General features: G+C 42.3%; 3 protein-coding genes across 3 annotated transcripts; all 3 read right to left on the bottom strand.

Moving 5' to 3' along the window:
• Window positions 1–610: 610 nt before the first annotated feature.
• On the bottom strand, window positions 611–1,534 carry LOC142185516 (olfactory receptor 1L6-like). Its single transcript, XM_075260943.1, has one exon. It carries the CDS (start codon window positions 1,532–1,534, stop codon window positions 611–613), a length of 924 nt encoding a protein of 307 aa, XP_075117044.1.
• An 8,691-nt stretch (window positions 1,535–10,225) lies between these two features.
• On the bottom strand, window positions 10,226–11,149 carry LOC142185515 (olfactory receptor 1L4-like). Its single transcript, XM_075260942.1, has one exon. The coding sequence runs from the start codon at window positions 11,147–11,149 to the stop codon at window positions 10,226–10,228; it is 924 nt and encodes a 307-aa protein (XP_075117043.1).
• A 5,071-nt stretch (window positions 11,150–16,220) lies between these two features.
• Window positions 16,221–17,150, bottom strand: LOC142185514 (olfactory receptor 1L6-like). The gene has a single exon (XM_075260941.1). The coding sequence runs from the start codon at window positions 17,148–17,150 to the stop codon at window positions 16,221–16,223; it is 930 nt and encodes a 309-aa protein (XP_075117042.1).
• Between the last annotated feature and the right edge of the window lie 10,182 nt (window positions 17,151–27,332).

Here is a 27,332-nt window from a genome sequence, read left to right as displayed (position 1 = left end):
CCTGATGCTCGGTGTTGGATTGGAGCCATGCTTCTTCTGCCGCCTCCTTACTTGTAGGCTGCAAGCCTCTACAAGACATCTGTGTCCCAGCATAGGGGCGGTGGTGTAATGACATCATTGTAACCCCCCGCACTGGGCGCAGAAGTCCCAATTGCAGTGAGGCTACCCTGTACCACAGGCTTGAAGAAGCTTGCGGCCTACAAATAAGAGAATGGCAGAACAGAAGGTGAACAGGTAGCCGCACCAGTGCCTAGAGGGGTCCAGGTGTTAAATCTGGAATATGGACAGTAAAAATGGCAGCACAGATTAAACATTAGTCAGCAAAAATTTCCGACAACAATCATTCAAAATTTTTTTTTAGATTTTATCTAATCTGTACAGCTGGTCCTAAACATGAATACAATACTCATGTGAATAGAGCCTTAGAGCATAGTCACTAAGAAAGAATAAAGTCCTAACCCAAAACAAGTGGGATCGAATGGAGAACAAAGAAGAAGCTACTGTAGATGCGAGAGCAAAAAAGAACACGAAGAACAGGTAGTGACATGATCAGCCCGACGTCCAGCCTAGAGGTTATGTACATATGCAGAAGTGTAGTCTGGATAATGTCTTATACTTCTTTGATCATCCTCTTTACAGCAGACTTCACCTCCTTGTTCCTCAGACTGTAGATAAATGGGTTAAGCATGGGGATGATGACGCTGTACACTATACTGATCACCCGGTCATAAGTTGGAGAATAGATGGATATCGGTCGGAAATACATAAACATGACTGTACCGTAGAACAAGATGACCATGGTGAGGTGAGAGGAGCAGGTGGAGAAGGTCTTCCACCTCCTTTGTGATGTACTTAGATCCACCACAGCTCTAATGATGAGGATATAGGACCCCAGGATGAAGAGCAATGGACTGGAAATTATGGTAGTTCCTTCAATGAAGAGAATCATTTGTTCAGTGGCTACATTATTTGGACAGAACAACAACATGATGATGGGAAAATCACAGAAGAAGTGCTGAAGAACCCAAGCACAGTAGGAATGGGTAGAAGCCATGGCCGTGTACAAAGTGGAATGTAGGCTCACTATGATCCAGGAGGAGGCCACCAGGCAGACACATGTCCTTCTGTTCATTATTACCAAATAACGTAATGGATGACAGACTGCAACGTATCGGTCAAAAGCCATGATTGCCAGAAGAAAGCTCTCCATGTTACCCACTGCCAAGAAAAAGAAAAGCTGCATAAAACATCCAGGGAAGGAGATGTAGGTGTCTCCAGAGAGGAGCCCATACAAGGCCCTCGGTATAATGATAGAGGTAAATGTAGCATCCACCATTGCCAGGTTTACAATCAACATATACATCGGGGTGTGAAGCTGATGTTGTAAGAGGATAAGGAAGGAAATAAAGAAATTCCCTGTAATGCAGATGGTGTAGGCACCTAAGAAGAAAGACAAGAGCTTGAGGCGAAGGTGAGGCATCTCGGAGAAACCCAACAGAATGAACCCATCATGAGTTTCATTCATGGACTCCATGTCTACATGGAACAATCTAACAAAAAGATGTCACATCCAATAGTGATGAATAATATGATCATAATAATGTTGGGAACAGGGAGAGGGCCAAGAAGTTGGAGTAGTTTTCAAGCCACCAGGTCTGGAAAATTGAGGTTTGGTGTCATTGTCTTCTAGAAGAGGAATGAAGGAAAACATCCAAGTATTCATCCAGAAGGTTAGAAGAGAATTCAGCCAATTCCTGTAATATAAATCTCTCTTTGGTTACCAGTTATCAAGAAAGATGGATTCCTTTTAAAATTAAAAAATATATATTAATCACATTGCCATTTTTTAAATAACCAGGAATGTTTGTATAAGGAAAAATATCTTTGTACCGTGTTAGCTAGTGGACTGATTTAACCCCATTTGGAGAGTGTCAAAGGTCATCATGAGTTTATATTCCCATATCCTCTGATCTTTTTTGTTTTTGAAATCTCCTCTTAGAACCGGGATCTTCGTATCATTGGTGATATTATGATTGTGATTGCAGAAGTGTTTTGGCACAGGGAGGTCCATTCTCTGCTCTCTAATCGTATGTCTGTGTGAGTTCATCCTCATCCTAAGTGCCCCTGGTCGTCACATATAACCCCCACCTGGAGACGCTGAGAGGAATCACACACAAATTACATCTACTGCAAAAAGACAACCGTCTAAAATCCATATTTCCAGATTCCCCTCTCCTGTGCTACAGACAGCCACCAAACCTCAGAATATGGTTGTCAGCAGCTCACTGTCACTTCCAACTAACACAGGAACATTCCCATGTGGACAGAAGAGGTGCAAAACCTGCCCACACATACTGACCACTGACAGGATAAAGATCCCCAACTCTGATCAGGACTACAAGATTCCGGGTACCTTCACTTGCAGTGCACCCAATGTAGTGTATTTGATATTGTATAACAAGTGTCCTGGAGGCCTGTATGTAGGTGAGACAGGACAGTCACTTAGGATGAGGATGAACTCACACAGACATACGATTAGAGAACAGAGAATGGACCTCCCTGTGCCAAAACACTTCTGCAATCACAATCATAATACCACCAATGACATGAAGATCTTGGTTTTAAGTGGAAATTTCAAAAACAAAAAAGATCGGAGGATTTGGGAATATAAACTCATGATGACCTTTGACACTCTCCAAATGGTGTTAAACCAGTCACAGGGTTTTATGACGCTTTACAACAAGTAGACACCACGTCACTGATCAACGGAGCCATAAACCCTGAGAACTTTCCTGTGACTGATAGATATGTTTTTCTGAACTGTGTATTTGCATGTTCTGCATTTCCATCGATGTTGCATCTAACACTCTATTCCTATATAAATATGCAGCCTTCAGATATTGTGTTATACCGCCTGATGAAGGGATAGCTGTAATATCTTGAAAGCTCTCAATAAGTCATCATTAGAGATGAGCGAACACTAAAATGTTCGAGGTTCGAAATTCGATTCGAACAGCCGCTCACTGTTCGTGTGTTCGAATGGGTTTCGAACCCCATTATAGTCTATGGGGAACATAAACTCGTTAAGGGGGAAACCCAAATTCGTGTCTGGAGGGTCACCAAGTCCACTATGACACCCCAGGAAATGATACCAACACCCTGGAATGACACTGGGACAGCAGGGGAAGCATGTCTGGGGGCATAAAAGTCACTTTATTTCATGGAAATCCCTGTCAGTTTGCGATTTTCGCAAGCTAACTTTTCCCCATAGAAATGCATTGGCCAGTGCTGATTGGCCAGAGTACGGAACCCGACCAATCAGCGCTGGCTCTGCTGGAGGAGGCGGAGTCTAAGATCGCTCCACACCAGTCTCCATTCAGGTCCGACCTTAGACTCCGCCTCCTCCGGCAGAGCCAGCGCTGATTGGCCGAAGGCTGGCCAATGCATTCCTATGCGAATGCAGAGACTTAGCAGTGCTGAGTCAGTTTTGCTCAACTACACATCTGATGCACACTCGGCACTGCTACATCAGATGTAGCAATCTGATGTAGCAGAGCCGAGGGTGCACTAGAACCCCTGTGCAAACTCAGTTCACGCTAATAGAATGCATTGGCCAGCGCTGATTGGCCAATGTATTCTATTAGCCCGATGAAGTAGAGCTGAATGTGTGTGCTAAGCACACACATTCAGCACTGCTTCATCACGCCAATACAATGCATTAGCCAGTGCTGATTGGCCAGAGTACGGAATTCGGCCAATCAGCGCTGGCTCTGCTGGAGGAGGCGGAGTCTAAGATCGCTCCACACCAGTCTCCATTCAGGTCCGACCTTAGACTCCGCCTCCTCCAGCAGAGCCAGCGCTGATTGGCCGAATTCCGTACTCTGGCCAATCAGCACTGGCTAATGCATTGTATTGGCGTGATGAAGCAGTGCTGAATGTGTGTGCTTAGCACACACATTCAGCTCTACTTCATCGGGCTAATAGAATGCATTGGGCAATCAGTGCTGGCCAATGCATTCTATTAGCTTGATGAAGCAGAGTGTGCACAAGGGTTCAAGCGCACCCTCGGCTCTGATGTAGCAGAGCCGAGGGTGCGCTTGAACCCTTGTGCAGCCTCGGCTCTGCTACATCAGAGCCGAGGGTGCGCTTGAACCCTTGTGCACACTCTGCTTCATCAAGCTAATAGAATGCATTGGCCAGCACTGATTGGCCAGAGTACGGAATTCGGCCAATCAGCGCTGGCCAATGCATCCCTATGGGAAAAAGTTTATCTCACAAAAATCACAATTACACACCCGATAGAGCCCCAAAAAGTTATTTTTAATAACATTCCCCCCTAAATAAAGGTTATCCCTAGCTATCCCTGCCTGTACAGCTATCCCTGTCTCATAGTCACAAAGTTCACATTCTCATATGACCCGGATTTGAAATCCACTATTCGTCTAAAATGGAGGTCACCTGATTTCGGCAGCCAATGACTTTTTCCAATTTTTTTCAATGCCCCCGGTGTCGTAGTTCCTGTCCCACCTCCCCTGCGCTGTTATTGGTGCAAAAAAGGCGCCAGGGAAGGTGGGAGGGGAATCGAATTTTGGCGCACTTTACCACGCGGTGTTCGATTCGATTCGAACATGGCGAACACCCTGATATCCAATCGAACATGTGTTCGATAGAACACTGTTCGCTCATCTCTAGTCATCATATTTTAAGTTAGCCATTAATAAAAGATATCAACTACTGGAGACTTCTCTTTATTTCAGGAATGTTTGGTGACAGTCAGTATGGCCACAGACAGTTTCCAAATAGTTTGTTACAGGATTGGAGCACTTGAGGATCAGCCAATGGGTCCAGACTAGATTCACCTGCCTAGAATATGTCTGTATTATATAGCCCATATTACAGCCCCACATCCCATCACGGTTACTGGTCTAATGAACTGAACCAGCAGAATCGTAGAGATCTTGGATGGAGGTTGGGACAGAACTTGTGGCTGTAATACAGTCTGTATCATGTGTCTGTATTATAGCCTTGTGAATCTAGCCATATTGATGACGTGTCCAGTGATAATAAAGACTACAATGTGAATATAAGTGGACGTAATCTGTTAGAAGGCGATTCAAAAAATTATCTTCTCTGCTGGGGTCAAGGAACCCAAACCTGAAACTGATGGACAGTATACGATACATGATGAAGCCGCCATTAGGAATCTCTGGGGGAACTGATCGCCAGGTCTGACATAGACAAATTCATTCTCATTATATTCTATTGACTTGTAAATATATAAAATTATTTGGCTCCTTTCACTTCTTCTCCAGCTTTCTTAGAACATCATATACAGCAGTATATACCTGTACCTGTATCACTGGTGTAAGTGACATTCCCTGAATCTGGGGACTTGTGTATAACATGGTGGGAGCAGGAGATGTTCTCTGTGTTACCTGTATATGATCTTAGCCGACGTCCTCTATTGTCTCCTTCTTGATCTCAATGTATTATTTAGTATATACAAATATTCCGGGTTTATATTGTCCAGAATACGAGGCACGATCCCTCAGACGAGCATCTATGGCAATAACTGAGGTTTCTAATTGATCCTCAGAGGCGCAGAACATGTCCCTCACCAACTAACCTCATCCAACTGGGAGGACCACGGAGAATCCCAACAATTCCCAATAAACCAAATATTAGTCCAAATATCGAGGGAGCCGAGGAGAAGGAAAAAGAAATATTCAATGTAAATCGGGGCAAGAATGGAAATGCATTGTCTATGTGCCACCATGGTATAAGGAAAATGTTTGTTCTTGTACCGTGTTAGCCAGTGGGTATTAAATATAAAAAACAAAAAACTTGCAAGTCTTCAGTAGGTGATACCTTTTTTAATGGCTAACTCATAATGATGACAAAATATGACGTTTCAAAGCTTACTCTGAACTCCTTCTTCAGATACATCTAAAAACACTTTCTGCGGGCTGCATATATATATATATATATATATATATATATATATATATATATATATATATATAAAACTGGATACAGGGACAGGATTACAGGAGGGGGAGGGGGGGGAAGAGGCTTATTACTATATACATATAAAAACAAATCAGCAATCCCCAGAGTCTTTATCTTTATGGCTGTCTTACCCTGTTTCCCCAAAAATAAGACATGTTCTTATAATTAATTAGCTAACGAAATATATGACCTTTCTTATTTTCGGGGGATGTTTTATGCAGCGGCTGGAGCAGGGAACAATCGGCAAACAAAGCGGGGAACAATTAGCGGAGTGCCGGCATGACTGCCGGTTGTATGTGATCCAGAAGGTGAAGGGGGGGGGGGGTGTCTTATTTTCGGGGAAACAGAGTAGTTCAATGATTTGTATAAAAAGACATAAATCCACGTGATGTATTCAAACCACTGTCCAGAGACTTGAATAGGGTCATGCACTTGTACTCATAAATCAGTTGCTGTTTTGTTGATTTAAAATTCCCTCTTAAAATCAAAATTTTCATGTGATCGGTGATATTATGATCTTCCTGGCAGAAATGTTTTGATACGTGAAGGTCCAATCTTTGTTCTCTAATTGTATGGCGATGTGAATTAATTCTCATTCTGAGTTTCTGGCCGGTCTCTCCAACATACAGATTTTCAGTGGAACATTTGGTGCACATGATCAAATACACTACATTAGGTGTGTTATAGGTGAACGTACCTGGGATTTTATATTCCCTGTTAGTTTGGTATATCTATCCTGTCAGTGGTCAGTATGTGGGGGCAGGTTTTGCACCTTTTCTGTCCGCATGGGAATGTTCCTGTGTTAGTTGGAGGTGACAGTGAGCTGCTAATCACCATATTCCTGAGGTTTGGTGGCTGTCTGTAGCACAGGAGAGGGGGGTCTGGAAATATGGATGTTAGACGGTGGTCTTTTTGCAGTAGTGGATGTAGTTTGCGTGTGATTCCTCTCAGCGACTCCAGGTGGGGGTTATATGTGACAACCAGGGGCACTGATTGTTCTCCTGTTTGGTATTGTATTTTAATATCTCCGATCGTGGTGTTCTTGTGGCCCTGGTGATCTGGTTATCAATTGTTCTTGGATGGTAACCCTGCCTCAGGAATGTGTTTCTGAGGCCTCCAAGGTGTTTGTCTCTATCTGCAGGGTCTGAACATATGCGATGGTATCTGATGGCCTGGCTGTAGACAATGGAGTTCTTTATGTGTTTCGTATGAAAGCTATCCCATCTTAGGTAGGTTGGGCGGTCAATCGGCTTCCGATACAGCGATGTCACGATTTTGTTGTCCTGTATCTTGATGACTGCGTCTAGGAAGTTTATTTCCGAGAAGGAGTGATTGAGCGTCAGGTTTATGGTGGGATGGGACTGGTGGAATTGTTCATGGAAGGTTTTCAGCTGTTGTTCAGACCCAATCCAAATGATTAGGATATTGTCAATGAAGCGATAGTAGGCCAGAGGCCTGGTGGTGCAGGTGGAGAGGAAGTCACTCTCAAGCTTGGCCATGAAGAGATTAACGTACTGTGGCGCCATTTTGCTCCCCATTGCGGTGCCGGTCTGCTGTAGATAGGCACCGATTGGAGGCATTAACCCCTCAGGCGCCTAGGCCATTTTGCCAGTGATCGCCAGTGCCTGGAGCATGCTCCAGGGCTGACATCACGTTGGCATGACAGCCGGGAGCCTTGTAAAGGTTCCCTGGCCGGTCTGCAGTGATTTTCTTTTGCAGGATGCTCTATGCATTAGCATTGTAATGCATTGCATTAGTGATCAGACCCCCTGGGGTTCAAGACCCATAGGGGGTCTAATAAATGCAAAAAGAAATTTAAAAAAGTTAAAAAAAAAAATTAAAAGTTTTAAAAATTCAAATCACTCCCCTTTCCCTAGAACACATATAAAAGTAGTTAAATCCTGTGAAACACATATATGTTAGGTATCACCGTGTCCAAAATCGCCCGCTCTACAAATCTATAAAAATATCTTTCCTGAGGGGCCACGTGGTGGCTCAGTGGTTAGCACTGCAACCTTGCAGCATTGGAGTCCTGGTGTTCAAATCCCACCAAGGGCATAAAACCGTCTGCAAGGAGTTTGTATGTTCTCCCCGTGTTTGCATGGATTTCCATCCCATATTCCAAAAAAAGACATACTGATAGGAAAAAATGTACATTGTGAGCTCCATGTGGGGCTCACAATCTACATTTAAAAAAAAAAATAATAATATCTTTCCTGTACGGTAAACCATAGTGGGAAAAATAGTTAAAAGTGCCAAACTGCCGTTTTTTCACTGTTTTGCCTCTGATAAAAATTTTAATAAAAAATGATCAAAGCAAAAGCAATTCCCCAAAATGGTAGAACTAAAAAGTACACCCGGCCCCGCAAAAAAAGACGCCTTATGCATCCCCATACACTGACGTATAAAAAAGTTACAGCTGTCAGAATATGGCGACTCTTAGAAAAAAAAAATTTGGGAAAACCTGATACGGCCCAGCCTCACCCAAACTCTACCACCAGCGGCCCCGGGGGAAATTGAGTTTGAGACCCCTGGTCTATAACAATGGGCATGACACAAGACACAAGACCTGGCTGCCTTACAAGACTGGGAATAAAAATGTTGTTTTCCCAATGTATGAGGGTCCCGGCCTCATACCTCCCAACTCTGAAAGGACAAAAAGAGACAAAATCTGTGGTGCCCCCATATTGTTAGGATTGGTTTTGTAAATCTGCCCCAATATTTTCTATCCTTGCATTGTCAGTCAGGGCAGATGTAGGTAAATACACCAAAGAACTTACCAATGACTGTACTATAGCCGCACTTAGTAGTTCTGTATATGGAAGGTGGTGGAAGTTACCCCGGCCACAGTAGTGTCCCATACGGAGGACATGTAGTTTATAGGTAGGAGTCCCCGCTCATGCTAGACCTCACACCACATGTTCACCATTGCTGATGACTCTTATGGCTACTGTAATACTGTATCATTGTATTATCCTACGGTCAGTTCAGTTGTTACAGCTGACTCCACATCTTGTTCTAGCATGTTCTGGATTAGTGCGATGTTGCACCCATAGGCGATGTATCAGGTGGTGTCTTTCTAACTTCCAGAACTACAGCCTACTTACATTTTCACTTGATACAACAAAGTCTTACTATAATAGAAGTATTCTTGTGTCTTTTAGGAGTCTCGTTGGGGATACTGTTCTGTGCATACAGTGAGGTCGAAACTTATTCTAAAAGTCAATGGAGTGAACTGCACATAGGAAAAGCAGGGCCCTAGTTGGAGTAACAATGGGGCCCCGGCCATTGCAGTGCAGGACGCCTCCCTGATACATGTAAACACCATGCCACGTAAGAAACAAAAAAAAACCATCAATATTAGAAATGAACTGAGACTGTGTCAGATTGAAGTTCCATGGGCTCACCAGATATAATGATACAAGGTAGTCACCCTGAAGGTTGAGGTCTTCTTCTGGATCATTCGGGTCCATTCACACAGAGGAAAATGGTGAGGAATTTTGTGTGGAACCATTACCCTTATTGTGTTAGCGCTGGGCCCATGGAAGACCCTCTGATATTCTGGTGGGCTGGTCTGACACTGGACTGATAACATTATTCCTAAAGATCTCACTGATTCAGACATCCACTCGCCACATACTGACCAATCCACACAGTATACAAAACCTTCAGCCATAACATAGAGGATGGATTATTTTATTTTATAATATATAATTTACTTCATTCTCCTTTTGACTAATTTGGATCATTTGGATATATTTTTCAGAAAATCTTTCCCATATGTTTAATGAGTATGATGTGCACAATGTCCTAGAATACAGGCCACTGCTATCAGTTATCCAATGAGTATTGAATGTATTAATAAATCTCGGCTCCTTCCCTAACTGAGTAGAACTGGTTGTATTGTGGATACAATGTAACACTGAGGCCCTCGCAATTCTGTAATTCCTGATCAGAGGGGTCCAGCTGTTACCACCAAAATATAGACAGTAAAGAATTAGATTTCACTCTCCTGAAATGACTGGTTCTAAAAACAATTGTTGAAAAAAATACTATAAAGGATTGTCTGCGATGGTCATGGACAAATTCTATGTAATGTGCATGACATGAATACAATGCGCTCAACATACTCTAGGTGGGAAGCAAGAAATGAGGACGAGAAGATCAGCCAGAGGTCCGGCTTGGAGGTTACCTACGTACTAGTCTGGATAACATCTTACACTAGTCTGAAAAGCCTCTTTACAGCAGACTTGACCTCCTTGTTCCTCAGACTGTATATAAATGGGTTAAGCATTGGGATGATGACGCTGTACACTATACTGATCACCCGGTCATAATCTGGAGAATAGACAGACCTTGGTCGGAAATACATAAATATGATTGTACTGTAGAACAAGATGACCATGGTGAGGTGAGAGGAGCAGGTGGAGAAGGCCTTCCACCTCCTTTGTGATGTACTTAGCTTCAGCACCGCTATAATGATAAGAATATAGGACCCCAGGGTAAAGAGTGGTGGGCTGAAGATGATGGTAGTTCCTTCAATGAAGACAATCATTTGTTCAGTGACTACATTATTTTGGCAGGACAATAACATGATGATGGGAAAATCACAGAAGAAGTGGTGAATAACCCAACCACAGTAGGAATGGATGGAAACCATGACTGTGTACAAAAGAGAATTGAGACTCACAATGACCCAGGAGGAGGCCACCAGGCAGATACATGTCCTTCTGTTCATTATTACCAAATAGCGTAATGGATGACAGACGGCAACGTATCGGTCAAAAGCCATGATTCCTAGAAGATAATTCTCCATGTTACCGACTGCAAAGAAAAAGAAAAGCTGCATAAAACATCCAGGGAAGGAGATGTAGGTGTCTCCAGAGAGTAGCCCATACAAGGCCCTCGGTATAATGATAGAGGTAAACATAGCATCCACCATTGCCAGGTTTACAATCAATACATACATTGGGGTGTGAAGCTGATGTTGTGTCAGGATAAGGAAGGAAATAAAGAAATTTCCTGTAATGCAGATGGTGTAGGCACACACAAAGAAAGACAAGAGCTGGAGGCGAAGGTGAGGCATCTCGGAGAAACCCAACAGAATGAACCCATCATGAGTTTCATTCATGGACTCCATGTGACTCCAATCTATTGAAAAGATTCACCGAGTTAAATCCAATAGTGATGAATAATGTGATCAGAAAAATATAATATAGAGAGAAGGGAGAGGACGGGAAGATGGAGGGATAGGTCTAACAAATGGAGGTTGCCATGATTTTCTTCTAGAAGCCCATGTATATGGATATGGAAGAGGAGCTGAGAAAATTGTAAGAAAACATTCAAGAGATTTTCCATATGGTTAGAGAGGAATTCAGCCAATCATTCCTATATAATCAATGCTTTAATCTCCTGTAATATCTGCAATAGAGATGTCTCAAGAAAGTCCACTCCCCCTTAATATTAAAACCAATGTTTGGTGACAGTCAGTATGGTCACAAATACAGTTTCCAAATACAGTGCTTTGTCACAGGATTGGAGCACTTGAGTATCACCTAATGGGCCCAGACTGGAAACATATGGCTATAACATGTCTGTATTATATAGACCATATTACGGCCCCCAATATCATCATGGACCAAACCAACTGCATCTCAGATACCTTGGGTCTAGGTTGGGACTGCTGTATGTATTATAGCTGTGTGAATCCAGCCATACTGATGATGTATCGAGTGATAAGAAAGACTACAATGTAATTATAAGTGGATACAATCTGTTCTATAGGAGGAGGGAGATCCAAAGAATTGTCACCTCTATGGGGTCAAGGAACCTAAACCTGAACCCGTCTTGTCATTAGGAGTAAGAGATCTGATGCACAAAATACAATAGACATTCTCTGCAACCTCCTCTGTATTGGTGAAAATATAAGCAAATATCCCAAGCAGGCTTCCAAGAAAGATGAACAAGAGCGGTAGTGGCCGCCATATTGGACATAAGAAGTGGCAGAATTTAGAAGGGGGCAACTATAGGACTTTATTTCACTTTCCTACGCTTTATTTTATTTATTATGACTTTTTCTAGTTTTAAGAGACAAATATCGAACAAAATATGCACAAAACCAAATAGGGATATAACTGTAGTGTACTGTATCCCCTAAAAAAATTAAAATTAACTGGCCATACCCACTTTTGTGTCCTTACCATAATAACAGTTACCCCAAAACCAACAACAAGGTAAGTATGACACCTTCTTATATAAATAACAAAAAAGCAACTATTGCAATTTCATATCAAAATTTATTAAGTATCAAAAATATGGACATACATGAAAAAACAAATGCAAGTGCAAGGAAAGAATTGGAAGGCTGCGTGCCGAAACGCGCGTCGGGCCATTGGAGAATAGGGACCGGTCCCTTGGTTGCTCATACCACACTACCCACATGGGTAAGTCCTGAGTCATATTCATTTTGTGCTGCTTTTAGTGAGATGCAGACTTGTTTTTACAGCTATCGGTGGTCCAGGATATGTTTTTCTGTCGAATTAGGGGTACTTGACTATTGATATATTGGCATAAAGGAATTACATTAACTTTGGCCGCCTTATGGCCTTAGACTATCTCAATTTTGCCATTTTATACTAGTGTACTTACCTCCCTTAGGTGTTATGTAGCAATACATGGGGACCTGATTCCATCTTGGTACCCTATTTTTCCAATTCTTTCCTTGCACTTGCATTTGTTTTTTCATGTTTGTCCATATTTTTGATACTTAATAAATTTTGATATGAAATTGCAATAGTTGCTTTTTTGTTATTTATATAAGAAGGTGTCATACTTACCTTGTTGTTGGTTTTGGGGTTTTCTGGTTTTAGTAGATGCCATCTTTTTTTCTTGTGTGTTGAGAATAGTTTTTGGCTTATGTAATGGTTTTCGAAAAGTGAAAGAAAATCATAAAACTTAAAGAAATGAGTGACAGTGAAAATTAAATTTTTTGTTGCTGAAATGTTATGTAGACAAACATATGTGACTATCACTATACAGCAGTATATACCTGTACATGTATCACTGGTGTAAGTGACATTCCCTGAATCTGGGGACTTGTGTATAACATGGTGGGAGCAGGAGATGTTCTCTGTGTTACCTGTATATGATCTTAGCCGACGTCCTCTATTGTCTCCTTCTTGATCTCAATGTATTATTTAGTATACACAAATATTCCGGGTTTATATTGTCCAGAATACGAGGCACGATCCCTCAGACGATCATCTATGGCGAAAACTGAGGTTTCTAATAGATCCTCAGAGGAGCAGAACATGTCCCTCACCAACTAACCTCATCCAACTGGGAGGACCCCGGAGAATCCCAACAATTCCCACTAAACCAAATATTAGTCCAAATATCGAGGGAGCCGAGGAGAAGGAAAAAGAAATAAGCAATAAATAAAAAAAATTAGACCAAATAAGATTTCAATTTTTAAGAATGGAAAAACATCGCCCTGTGGTACCATGATTCCTGGTATATTAACCCCTTATGGTCATCTTTTTTTTCCATTCTCTGCATTCTGGGGGTTACATTTCTTTTTTTTTCTTTGACCTTGCTGTTCTATGATGCTGCAATTATTAGTAACAGTATTCTAAGATGGTGTCGCAACCATCACTGTAACTGTACAGCTTCTAAAGTCATACACAAGATGCCAAGTGGTTGACCTCGAGGTCCCGGCACCTAAAGCCATTTCTCTAGATATGGGCCTCTCATATGTCTTGGGGATTATGTTGGTCCACTTGATGTTGGACTAGATGAGGGATCTATCTGAGGTCCTTCATTCTTAAGAAATCTAACTTCCTACAATGATCACGTCTTAGTTATGTTGGGCCTGTTGCCAGGAGAGTCTGTAGTGTTGGTAGAATCTGCCTATGGAGGACCCTGTGTATGGAAGCCCATGGAGAGCTCTGATAATAGGGGACGTGTAGCTGTCAATATTAGAGGGTTCTTATTATGGGGTCTCCTTTGCTTGTCTGTGGGCTGTATGTCCGAGAGTGAAAGTTTGTGTCTGGCAATTTATGATATAAACCCCATTCCTTCCAATGAAACAAGACCTTACATCTGTCAGATGCCTCCGTTTATCCCCACCCTGCCACAGAGAAGTTGTATTTTTGGATATTTGTTCCCTCTTCTAATAGCCATAATCTGTATATTGTCTCACGTCTTACACGACTCAGTGGCTCATGATGTAGTATTATTATTATTATTATTATATAATTTATTTCAATACTTATATTTTTATATTTTTATATTATTATATCTATTATTTTATATCTATTTTTGTAACTATTTATCTTTCCCTTTCTATCTATCGTTATCATTTTCCAGTTGGACTGATGATGACGCCGGTTCATTGTCGAAACGCATTGCCTGTGCACATTTGAATCGATCAGTAAACCACCTTAGGTATCACCTGCCCATGTGCATGCACACCTACACCCAGCAGCACTCACTAGTCCCTGATACTGGTCCTGGTTCATGTCCATGTCATACTTTATATCAACTGGGTCTCCATAGACTGTGCCTCCTGCATAGCACTGGCTTAGGAGACATCTTGAAGGGGTTTGGACCACCGTGGTTACATCTGACTGGCTTTTCTGTCCAGCCCTGACATTTAGGTGAGAGACGCAGCAACATTTTCATGTGCAGATTCAAGAAGTACAGGCGGGCCATAAGTATGGATACACCCAGAGAAAATGGAGGTGGTCGCTGATATCACCTTACCATTTGTGACATATTAGTACATGGGAGGGGGGAAACATTTGAGGCTGGTGACACCCATGATGGCCAACTGCAAAGCTGCCATTTTGGATTCAACTTTACTTTTTTCAATGGCGTCATGTGAAACATCAAACACATGGAGAATTGCACAAGAAAAACAATGGTGTGCTCATCTTTAACATTGCTTTATTCTGAATCGGGTTATTGACAAGTTTATGTTACGGTCAGCAGGATTTATTAAAAAAACAAAACCCTGCAGAGCCCACTGGACTCTGAACTGCTGAACACCCTGGTGTGAATACGGCCTGGCAGTTACTGCCAGAGAACCAAAGTAACCGGGTGCAAAATCACAGAGACCTGCGCAGATCAGAGCGGCCGCTACAATAAAACTGTGTAGCCAGAACTCGTGGACTAGACGGAAACCGACTAACACTGGGCGTTACAGCTCCACCCAACACACAAAGCTGCTACTGCCAAACCAACTATCAGTGTGAATATTGACTGAGGGGAACACTAGCGAAGGCCAACTGAGATTATTCACAGACAACACACAAGGCAGCTGCTGCTCAACTAATGATGGCATTACTATCTCATGGCATTTACTAGCTAGGGCCAACTAAGATTATACAGGCTGGAACTCAGACACGCGCATGCGCACACACGCACGCACACCAATTAGGATTTGAGATTTGATCTTAGAGCGCCGGACGTCCAGACCAGCCCCCTTAAATAGGGAAGGGGCGGTCCCAAGGAAACAGCCCAGCTGCCCACGCTGAGCGCACATTGGTCGACACCCCAGTCAGTCAGACAGTTGGCCACGCCCGGCTGCTGCAAAGAGAATTAACCCTATGACTGCCGGACTGCGCAGAGGAACAGGCTGCGACTTTGATGTTATGGCCGCACGTGCTGCACAGTCCTAACAGTTTATGACATGGAGCAATGACAGTAACCCACTAAAGGATGTTTCAGATGCCCCATGTCCTGGATCTTCACAGAGGACACCATGGCCTTCAAATGGCCCCAGAGTTAGAAGTCCAAGGGAGTGAGATTCGGAGACTTTGGATGTTTCCATATCAGGGTGTAGCCTTACTTATGGTCCACCCTGTATGTATATTACAGCAGTGTGATATTCTATCATGTAAAATATATTCCATCTGACCATATAGACTAATAGCAACATAAAGAATACAATAAAGAACTGTCACCATTGAAGGACGTGTCTTTGGTCTTAGAACTCCATACCAGGTAACTCACATATCATGGAGCAAACAATATACGATATGTATGTGTATATATATATATACACACACACATACATATCATATTTATTGACAACAGAATTTCAGATATTTCAAGATTTTAACATTTTCCTGCAATAGAAATATTCCCCTAAATAGAGTCACAGCATCTTCTATCTTCTAGAGACGATATTTAGGATCTGGCAGGTTCTCTCAGCTGGACGCTCGTACTAAAGCTCTTTTTACAGCGGATTTCACCTGCTTATTTCTCATACTGTATATAAAAGGGTTAAACATTGGGATAAATAGACAATAGACGATACTGATCACTCGGTCATAGGCTGGAGAGTAGATGGAGCTTGGTCGGAAATACATGAATATGACTGTGCTGTAGAAGATGACGACCATGGTGAGGTGAGAGGAGCAGGTGGAGAAGGTCGTCCATCTTCCTTTTGAGGTGCGGAGCTTGAGCACAGCTCTGATGATCAGTATGTAGGACCCTAAGATGAAGAGCACTGGACTAAAGATTATTACAGCGCATTCAATGAACACACCCATTTGTTCAATGGCAGAAGACACTGAACAAGACAATAACATTACCACGGGCAAGTCACAGAAGAAGTGAGGTATCACCCATTTACAGTGCGGACGGGAAGAATTCATAACTGTGTAGAGAGTGGAGTGAAGGCTGACAATGACCCAGGAGGAGGCCACCAGACTGACACATGTCCTCTTACTCATAATAATAAAGTATCGCAATGGATGACACACTGCAGAGTATCGGTCAAAGGCCATGATAGCCAGAAGGAAACTGTCCATGTTACCCACTGCGAGAAAGAAAAAGAGTTGTATGAAACAGTGATGGAAGGAGATGTAGGTGTCTCCAGAGAGGAGCCCATACAAGGCCCTTGGAATGGTAGTGGATGTGAAGCTTATATCTACTAGGGCGAGATTCCCCATCAGGACGTACATTGGAGTCTGGAGTTGAGGTTGTGAAATGATGAGCAGGGAAATGAAGACGTTTCCTACAATGCAGATGATGTAGGCTCCTAAGAAGACGGAGAAGAGAGGGAGGAGGAGGTGCGGCATCTCAGAAAATCCCTGTAAGATGAAGCCACTCCGGGTCTCATTCTTCACCTCCATCATAAGTGAGATGAGACAACGGACAGAAGTGAGGAGCAAAGTTTCTACTGAACTTCAGTCATTTACACGTTCACCATCCCCATCGTGACTGATGGTCCTGAGCGCTCTTATGGTCTGGATTAGTGGAAATTTCTAAAGACTATGGAGAAGACAAAACTGAACTCCAAGTCCAGTGATATCTCATGTACAAAAGAGCATCGGGCAGAATATTCAACCATCTCAGTGAATAGACTTGTCTTACAGACCCTCAGCAGAGGACACGGCATCTCCCTCCTGATCAGCTATGACAAGTCTAAGCCAATGGGACATATAAATGAAGTGCAGTGATCCGCAGAGACGACAATTCCCAGAATACCCAATTACAAGAGCTCATTCACAAGTATGTAGGGAAATCATCCGTAATTGAGAGAATTATTGACAACATCGATATAATCGTAGATATTATAGTAATTCCCATTAGACACAATTACTGACGGCACAATGGATATTTATTACAGGGGTAAATTAAGCAAAAAATAAAGGTCAAATAGATAAAAAATATATATGAAGATAAGCCGCCATTGTGCGACTGTGGTTTTCGTTACCGAGACGCTTTTACTGTTGACTCTATTTGACTTTTTTTGGGTGACAGTTGTTGGCTATAATTGGTGACCCCACATTCTATTATAATGTAGGAGAGCGAAGGGGATCAGGAACATCTCCATCATGTTGTGTCTGAGGAATCACATGTATGACCTTGGTGTACGACATAAACATATTCTCCTTAGGTGGGAGATAGTGGAGGACCATATACAAGTCCCGACCCAAGACAAGTGAGACTCCAAAAGTAAGGCTAAGGCCCCATGTTGTGCAGCTTTTATTATTGCAGATTTTGTTTCCAAGAATGGGAAGTATCCAGGAATCTCTTCTACTTCTTACTTCTCTCCAATCCAATCCTGATATTGGCTCAATAAACACAGAAATATGTGCACCAAAGAAAGCTGCATTTCCACAAGATGGGGCCTAATGGTGGTTATTCCATGCTGCACATGTCTCACGGACTATTATAGCGATGGGTTAACACAACGTAGAGATTCCTCTGTTTTCTTGCAGAAGTAGATAAATAGGAGAAGCTTTGCTTCTTCTGGGAGACGTCGTCAGGGGAATTGATCTGGTTGGTCGGCCCACACTGGTCCAGAAAACACCTACATCACATGGAACTGAAGACGTAGCCTGAGAGTGTGGTAAGGAGTGTCCTCCATCTTGTGTGCCTACTGACCATACTCTGCTTTATCTTCTGCATGTAAATATGTTTTCTTGCCCAGTTACAATCGACCATAGTAAAGTTGGTTCCTGTATTTGTATATTTGTATTTGAGCCTCTGGTGATTTTCCCTCTGACACGACTACACCACCCGTTCTGGTCAGTGGGTCGCAGACTGGCTGGACTATTACATATGGACTCATTTTATTAATAGTATGACACACAATCCTTTATCTGTACAGGGGAACCTGCCTGGGAGTCGCAGCTTGTCACACACTTTTTTCGTCAGCTAAAATTGGTCTCCTGTACCCATATGTGGTTTTACTAAATAACAAGCCTTCTTATGGTTTCTGTAATACTGGGTCATTGTATTATGTCACTGTCACTTTCAGGGCTCGTTCACATCTGCGCCCGGTCTCCGTTCTGCAGGTTTCCGTTTCCTGCACAAAACAGAGGCAGGAAACGGAAACCTGCCGGCATTTTTCAAGCCTATTCATTTGAATGGGATTGAAAGACGTCCGACCATGAGCGCCAGTGAGCGTTTTATGCTCTCCGCTGCGAAACCGATTTTTTAAAATCGGACAGAATCGGACATGCAGTACTCTGTGTCCGGTTTTAAAAAAACGGTTTTGCGGCGGAGAGCACCTGTTTGGAGATGTACTTAGTTTTAGCACTGCTCTAATGATAAGGATATAGGACCCCAGGATGAAGAGCACTGGGCTGAAGATGATGGTAGTTCCCTCAATGAATATAATCATTTGTTCAGTGGCTACATTATTTGGGCAGAACAACAACATAACGACAGGTAATTACAGAAGAAGTGCTGAAGAACCCAAGCACAGTAGGAATGGGTAGAAGCCATGGCTGTGTACAAAGTGGAATGAAGGGTCACAATGACCCAGGAGGAGGCCACCAGGCAAATACATGTCCTTCTGTTCATTATTACCAAATAACGTAATGGATGACGGACTACAACGTATCGGTCAAAAGCCATGATTGCCAGAAGAAAGCTCTCCATGTTACCCACTGCTAAGAAAAGCTGCATGATACATCCATGGAAGGAGATGTCTGTGTCTCCAGAGAGGAGCCCATACAGGGCCCTTGGTATAATAATAGTGGTAAACATAGCATCCACCATTGCCAGGAGTCCTATCAATTGCACATCTATCGTGCAATTACGCTACTCTCATATATACCTCCTGATGAACAGTTAGGGAAACGCGTCGAGGCATGTATATTATAGTGAATATCGGGTGAGGGTCCAGTGTTTGGCAGCCTGGTTCTTTAGGATCGACAGGACCAGGTTAAATAGCAATATAACAGGGACATTACTCACTAAAATTGTTACAAATACAATAGTGTCCAGGGGACATTTAGTGTAATGATATCGGTGTGCTGGTGACTTGTAAAGGGATACTGGATCTGAATATAGGGTTATGCAAGAATGCAGTGAAAGTGGTTTATTTACAAGTGTTTGAGTGAGGGCTGAATACTACAGTTAACCCTATAAGGAAGTCCCATATCAGAAAACTCATGTCCTGCACAGTTAGTAACATATTGTTTAGGGATCTTCGTTTTAACTAAAAATAATAAAAGTTAAATTTTAATAGGGACATTCAGAAAAAAGTGTACACTATACTGATCACCTGGTCATAAGTTGGAGAATAGATGGATATCGGTTGGAAATACATAAACATGACTGTACCGTAGAACAAGATGACCATGGTGAGGTGAGAGGAGCAGGTGGAGAAGGTCTTCCACCTACTTTGTGATGTACTTAGATCCACCACAGCTCTAATGATGAGGATATAGGACCCCAGGATGAAGAGCAATGGACTAGAAATTATGGATGTTCCTTCAATGAAGAGAATCATTTGTTCAGTGGCTACATTATTTGGACAGAACAACAACATGATGATGGGAAAATCACAGAAGAAGTGCTGAAGAACCCAACCACAGTAGGAATGGGTAGAAGCCATGGCCGTGTACAAAGTGGAATGTAGGCTCACGATGATCCAGGAGGAGGCCACCAGGCAGATACATGTCCTTCTGTTCATTATTACATAAATAACGTAATGGATGACAGACTGCAACGTATCGGTCAAAAGCCATGATTGCCAGAAGAAAGCTCTCCATGTTACCCACTGCCAAGAAAAAGAAAAGCTGCATAAAACATCCAAGGAAGGAGATGTAGGTGTCTCCAGAGAGGAGCCCATACAAGGCCCTCGGTATAATGATAGAGGTAAACGTAGCATCCACCATTGCCAGGTTTACAATCAACATATACATCGGGGTGTGAAGCTGATGTTGTAAGACGATAAGGAAGGAAATAAAGAAATTCCCTGTAATGCAGATGGTGTAGGCACCTAAGAAGAAAGATAAGAGTTGGAAGTGAAGGTGAAGCCCAACAGTATGAACCCAGCATGAGTTTCATTCATGGACTCCATGTCTACATGAGACAATCAAAATATGAGTCACATCTGATAGCAATGATCAATATTATCACATTAAAAGAATATTGAGAATTGGGTCAGGAAGTTGTAATAGGAGTTTAAGCCGACAGGTCCTTATTCTATTGAGGTTTCTGATATCGTCTTCTAGAGGTCCATGTATATGGAAGAGGATCAGAGAAAAATGTAAGAAAACATCTGAGAAATTATCCAGCCAATTGTTCCTCTTCAGCCAATGTCTCGGTGTCTCTAATATCTACTACAAATGTCTCATTGGTTATCATCATCTATCGAGAAACACCACGTCCCCCTAAAAGGAATCCATCTCACTCATATCACTACAAATTCTCCTCAGCCATTTTTATCCAGGAAAGGGGAATGTTCGGTGACAGTCACTACGGCCACACATGTAGTTTCCAAATAGTTTGTCAAAGGATTCGAGCACTTGAGGACCAAGAAATGGCCCATCCAGGATTCATATGGATAGAATAGGTTTGTATTATATAGACCATATTACAGCCCCAAGTCTCATCATGTCTGCCAGTCTAATGGACTGTTACAGTCAGCAGGATATAGAAAAAAAACTAAAATAAACTAATATCCTGCGGAGCCTACTGGACTCTGATCTGCTATAACACTCTGGTGTGAACACAGTCTAGCAGTTAGTGTCACCGCCAGCTAAACAAAACTAACCAGAGACCTGCGCAGATCAGAGTGGCCCTGGAACACCTGGACTAGACAGAGACCGACTAACACTGGGCGCTACAGCTCCACCCAACCCACAAGGCAACTACTGCCAAACCAGCTGTCAGTGTGAATACTGACTAGGGGTAAAACTAGCTAAGGCCAGCTGAGATTATTCACAGACAACACACAAGGCAGAAAGCTGCCCAACTAACAATGGCATTGCTATCTCAGGGGTATTTGCTAGCTAAGGCCAACTGATATTTTGTTCAGGCTGGAGCCTAGGCGCAAACACGCGCCCGCCCGTGCGCACGCGCACACATACACACATATCATTCAGGTTTTGAGAATTGATCTTAGAGCGCCGGGCGTCCAGACCAGCCCCCTTAAATAGGCAAGGGGTGGTCCCAAGTAAACAGCCCAGCTGCCCATGCCTAGCGCGCATTGGTTGACACCGCAGTCAGTCAAACAGTCGACCACGCCCGGCTGCTGTAAGGAAGGTTAACCCATTGCAGAGATCTTGGATCTAGGTTGGGTCAGCTGTAATACTGTCTGTATAACATGGATGTATTATAGCCGTGTGAATCCAGCCATACTGATGATGTATCAAGTGATAAGAAAGATCACAATTTAATAAATGCATATAATCTGTTCTATAGATGGAGGGTGATCCAAAAAAGTATCTTCTTTGCTGGGGTCAAGAAACCTCAGCCCAAAACTGACTAGTCACTAGAGAGGAGGAAATATGATGTGCAAAAATGATGGACCAGACATTAAGATGTACTGGGCGAACTTATCAGGTTTGCCATAAAGGAATTCATTTTCATTGTATTCTGTTATCTTATGGTTACCCATCTCTCCTAGAATATCACACACGTCTGTGCTCACATTATCTACAGCCTCTCCTGTATTGATGGAAAATTAAGCAAATATTCCAACCAAGTTTCCAAAAAAGATGAGCTGTAAAGTCTTCCATATTGGCCCTAAGAAGTGGCAGAATTTATTTTACTTTATTTTGTTGGAACATTTTCTGGTTTTAGAAGTTGAGGTCATCTCTTTTATTGTGTATGTCTGCAAAATTGTTTCTGTCTTATGGAATGTTTAGCTAAAAGCAAAAGAAAATAGAAAATGTAAAATGAATAAATGGGAAACTCTGGGAAAGAGGTTTTTTATTTTACCATTTTCTAAAACATTATTTAGATAAATGTATGGGAATATAACGGGGGTAAGGGGCCGACCTTCAATCTCAGGTCCCATGATAAGAGCAGGAGATGTTCTCTCTGTTACCTGTATATGATCTTCACTGACGTCCTCTATTGTCTCCTTCTTGATCTCAATGTATCATTCAGTATATACAAATATTCAGAATTTATATTGTCCAGAATACGAGGAGCGGTCCCTCAGACGAGCATCTATGGCAATAACTGAGATTTCTAATAGATCCTTAGAGGAGCAGAACATGTCCCTCACCAACTAACCTCATCCAACTGGGAGGACCCCGGAGAATCCCAACAATTCCCACTAAACCAATTATTAGTCCAAACATCGAGGGAGCCGAGAAGGAAAAAGAAAGATCTATTACATTCTACAAATCAGACCGACCAAAAGGGAAATTAGAAATTTCAACAGTGGAAAAACATTGCCCTGTGACACCATGATCCCTCATATACACCATGATATATTATTACCTAAAGATCATATTTTTTAAAAAGATTGGACTCTCTGCATTTTTTAATTTTTCTTTGACTTTGCTCTGTAAGAACTTTTATGCTCTCTCATGTCGGATTAATTTTAGTACAAAATTTTTTTTTTACCGTAGTCATTTATAAGTAGAATATAACATTTTCCCCTTCTGCCACTTTTTTTTATGTGTTTAGATGTTTTAGCTTTCTTAACATTTTTAAACCATGTTTTTATATTGGTTGTCATGTCTTGGGGATTATGTTGGTCAAACTTAATGGTCAGCTAAAATGCGTACGAGGACAGGGATCCCAGGGCGCCATCTGAGGGTCTCACCCCTGGTTCTACTAAATTCCTAGTGAAGAAATCATCAAACATTGTAATACATTATTTCTACATTACATATAGCTTCCTACCATGGTCACGTCTTGGTTATTGTGGACCCGTTGGCAGGAGCCGTTGGCAGGACCCGTTGTAGAGTCTGTGTATGGGGGTCACAGTTTAGGTGATCACCTGGCCATTATTTATTATGGTGGCTCATGGCGACCTCTGTCTATAGGGGGTTGTGTAGCTGTCATTATTATGGGGACCCTGGGGCAGATTTACTAATAGTGTAGAAGTATTAGGTCAGTGTAGGTTTGCACTAGACAGTTCTAAACTGTGCAAATGTCTGGTCCTGTTTGATGAATCGAGTGTGACTGTCGAGTCTGACATTGGACCACTTAGTAGGGGGCTTAAAGTTTCTTGGCACATTTATGGCATATGGTGTTGCAATTTATACCACAATCCCTATTGTCTATGGCCTTGATGAACGTTGGTCACAATAGTTTTATGGGCACAAATTACACAAGAATTCTGACACACTTTGCTTGTTAAATCTCCACCTACGATGTGTCCTTTGCTTGTCTGTGTGTCTGGTAACTCCATCCATTTTACTGAAAAATGGCCCTGAATTCATCAGAAATGTTCCTACGTGGTGTAGATTTCCATCCCGACATCAAGACCTCCAGCAGGCTGCACTCTCTCCTTAATCTCTTGGTCCATACAATACACCGGCCTTCATAAATCTGCCCATTGTCAGTGAACTCTAAATCCATTCGATCCCAGAGAACATCTGGTAGAACATCCAGCCACCTCTGTGCATAGACTTGTCTCACAGATCCTCAGTAGAGGACACGGACATCTCCCCCTGACCATTAGTGACAATTCTAAGCCTCAGGGGCATAGAAAGCAAGTGCAGTGCTCCACAGAGGGTGGATGTCCCAGAATACCCAATTACAGAAGCTCATTCACAGATTTGTAGGGAAATCACTGGCGATTGTGAGAGAATTAATAAGAAAATTGATGCTTATTATTAAGCTCTTCAGTCTCCAGAACTGGTTGTCCTGTCCTTGCCCACTAGAGATAGACGAACCTCCGAAGATTCGCTTTCTCTCAGGTTCATCCACCTCCGGTTTGTTTCAGTCTGAACTTGTTTGGATTGAAATGGAAGTGAAATATTTTAGGGTCTTCTCAGACCCTATAGTTTATTAGGTGGAGGCGCAGGGGAGGTGTGCAAAAAGAAAAAAAACATTTGCACTCACCTTAAGAACCCTTAAGAATAGTGAAGGCTGCAAGACTTGCCTGGATGTTTGCATGACTGCTTTCCTAGTATGGAGCCCCCTCACCCCGGCAAGTCCTTGACACCCATGTTAGTAATGGGGAATATTAACACAATATTTTCAAAAACATCTCAGCACCTGTTGGTTAAGACCGTATACAGATTCAGAATATTGACTTCAACTGTTCGCTTTGATACTTGTGTTGCAAAAAATGCCTTAACCCCTTCCCACCACATCCAGTTTTCAATTTTTGTTTTTTACTCCCCGCCTTTATTTTTCTGCTCACTGGGCCATTTGGGGGCCAGATTTTTGCAGGACACAATGTAGTTCATTAGGATACTGTTTAATATTCCATATGGTGCATTGGAAAACTGGAAAAAATTCAGAATGCGGAAGAATTAGAAAAATTGCATTTGCGCGACTTTGTTGTTATGGAAATTACTGTGAAGCAAATATGACGTCTGTATATGTGTAGTATGGGGGTGATTAGAATGCCAGAGGTGTACAGCTGTTCTTAGGTCTCAATAAGTAATAATAAAAAAAACTTTAAAAAGAATAAATACATTTCTTAGCTATTTGTCACTTCTTTAATATTCCTGTGTATGGGCTGTACAGGGCGTCATATGTTGCAGGGGCAGATGTGTTTTTTATTCGGACCATTTTAGTTGATTGCTTTTTATTCCAATATTTTTGGCAGGTGAAACAGCAAAAACCAGCGGCGTGACTCTTTTTATTACATAGGGATAACTAATGTGTCTGCGGAAGGAGGACAAATAGTGAACTATGTCAGAAACAACATACAGGGAAGCGCACATACAGATACTTAAAGCCATAGGATAGGGATATCAGGTGTAAATGAGCCCTCATGTCTGTATTGTGTATTATCTGTAGGGACACTATAGTGATATATGATAGAATATGGACACTAGCCATTAGCCTGGTATGGAAGTCCGAGGGTAAATATATCTGAGTCTGTGTCTCATGGAACGCTCTTGTAAGACATGTGTTGTGGTGTTTGCTGCCATATCTGAGTGGCTGTAATTCTTATAGGGATAAGCGACTAAGGAGCGATATCCTACAATTCACTTCTAGGGATAGGCTAAAATAATCTTTAGCCCTTTGGTCTTTTGCTAGCCGCAATCTCAAACCCACTGTATCTATAGGAGAAGACTTGGAGATCTGTCTCTGTATAAGGGCAGCTCCAATAGGGGGCGCTAAGGAGAGTTACCCTACAATTCATTTATAGCAGGGGTAGGGAACGTATGGCTCTCCAGCTGTTGCAAAACTACAACTCCCAGCTTGTAGTTGTAGTGTCACAGCAGCTGGAGAACCAAAGGTTGCTGACCCCTGATTTATAGGGATGGACTAAGACAATCTTTAGCACTTTGGTCTTTTTTTAGTTGCGATCTTAAATCCTCTATATCTATAGGAGAGAGTCTGGAGATCTGTCTGTGTATAGGGGCAGCTTTAATAAGAGACACTTTCAGTCCTTGCCAGTGACGGGGGTGGGTTGAGACCCTTTAATTAATATCCTTAGGGGTTTGGCTGTAAACACAACCTGGTGCAATATTAGTGAGTAGAATAACCTGGCGTAGGCGGCCTCTCACCTGTCATTTTGGTTTTCTCTGTTATGTATTTTTACATTTTGGTGATATTTTAGTTTCATCTATTTGAGACTTCTCTAAGAATTTATAGATGAGAATTACAGGATAGAGTCCTATAAGAGTCTCCTTCCTCCTGGGTGTAGAACTGATTTCTATGACAGTGAGTTTTGGTTGCGATTACACGTAAGTCTTCTCATTTACATAAAAAATCTTCATAACACATTTTGAAAAATAAGTTTTCCACAAATATAAAAGGCCCGTGTGTTTGCTGAAGATTAGCATTGATCAAAAGTGGAACAGACAACACTAATAGTTTCATGTAGTGCGGGGGTATTGGCGGGGTGTAACTTGTGGGGGTGCAGAGGGTGCAGTACACTGGGGCCGAGGAGCCTTAGGGGGCCCATAATCAGCGGCATCAGTACTGAGATTGCAGCTTCCATCTGGCCCATAAGCCACGAAGACCCCCAGATTACCCGACCACATTAAGGATGATTAAAGTCCTTAGCACCCGTAACCATCACTATCAAGAATTCACTGTAGGGATGAGGTGCGGGGCCCTGGACATAAGATTGCATCGGGGGCCACAAGACTTTACTCACACCACTGGGTAGTGGCAACAGACTCTGGAGACTGGTTTATAATGGTTTACTGATAATTTTCATAAAACATGGACTGTATATCACATGACCATGGACTGTATATCACATGACCATGGACTGTATATCACATGAACCTGGACTGCGTATCACATGACCATGGACTGTATATCACATGAACCTGGACTGTATATCACATGACCATGGACTGTATATCACATGACAATGGACTGTGTATCACATGACCACGGACTGTATATCACATGACCACGGACTGTATATCACATGACCATGGACTGTATATCACATGACAATGGACTGTATA

The sequence above is a fragment of the Leptodactylus fuscus genome, chromosome 11 (assembly GCF_031893055.1).
Source record: "Leptodactylus fuscus isolate aLepFus1 chromosome 11, aLepFus1.hap2, whole genome shotgun sequence".
In the NCBI taxonomy this organism is placed as follows: Eukaryota; Metazoa; Chordata; class Amphibia; order Anura; family Leptodactylidae; genus Leptodactylus; species Leptodactylus fuscus.
Note: the sequence above shows the minus strand (reverse complement) of the source record. Positions and strands in the feature narration are given on the sequence as shown.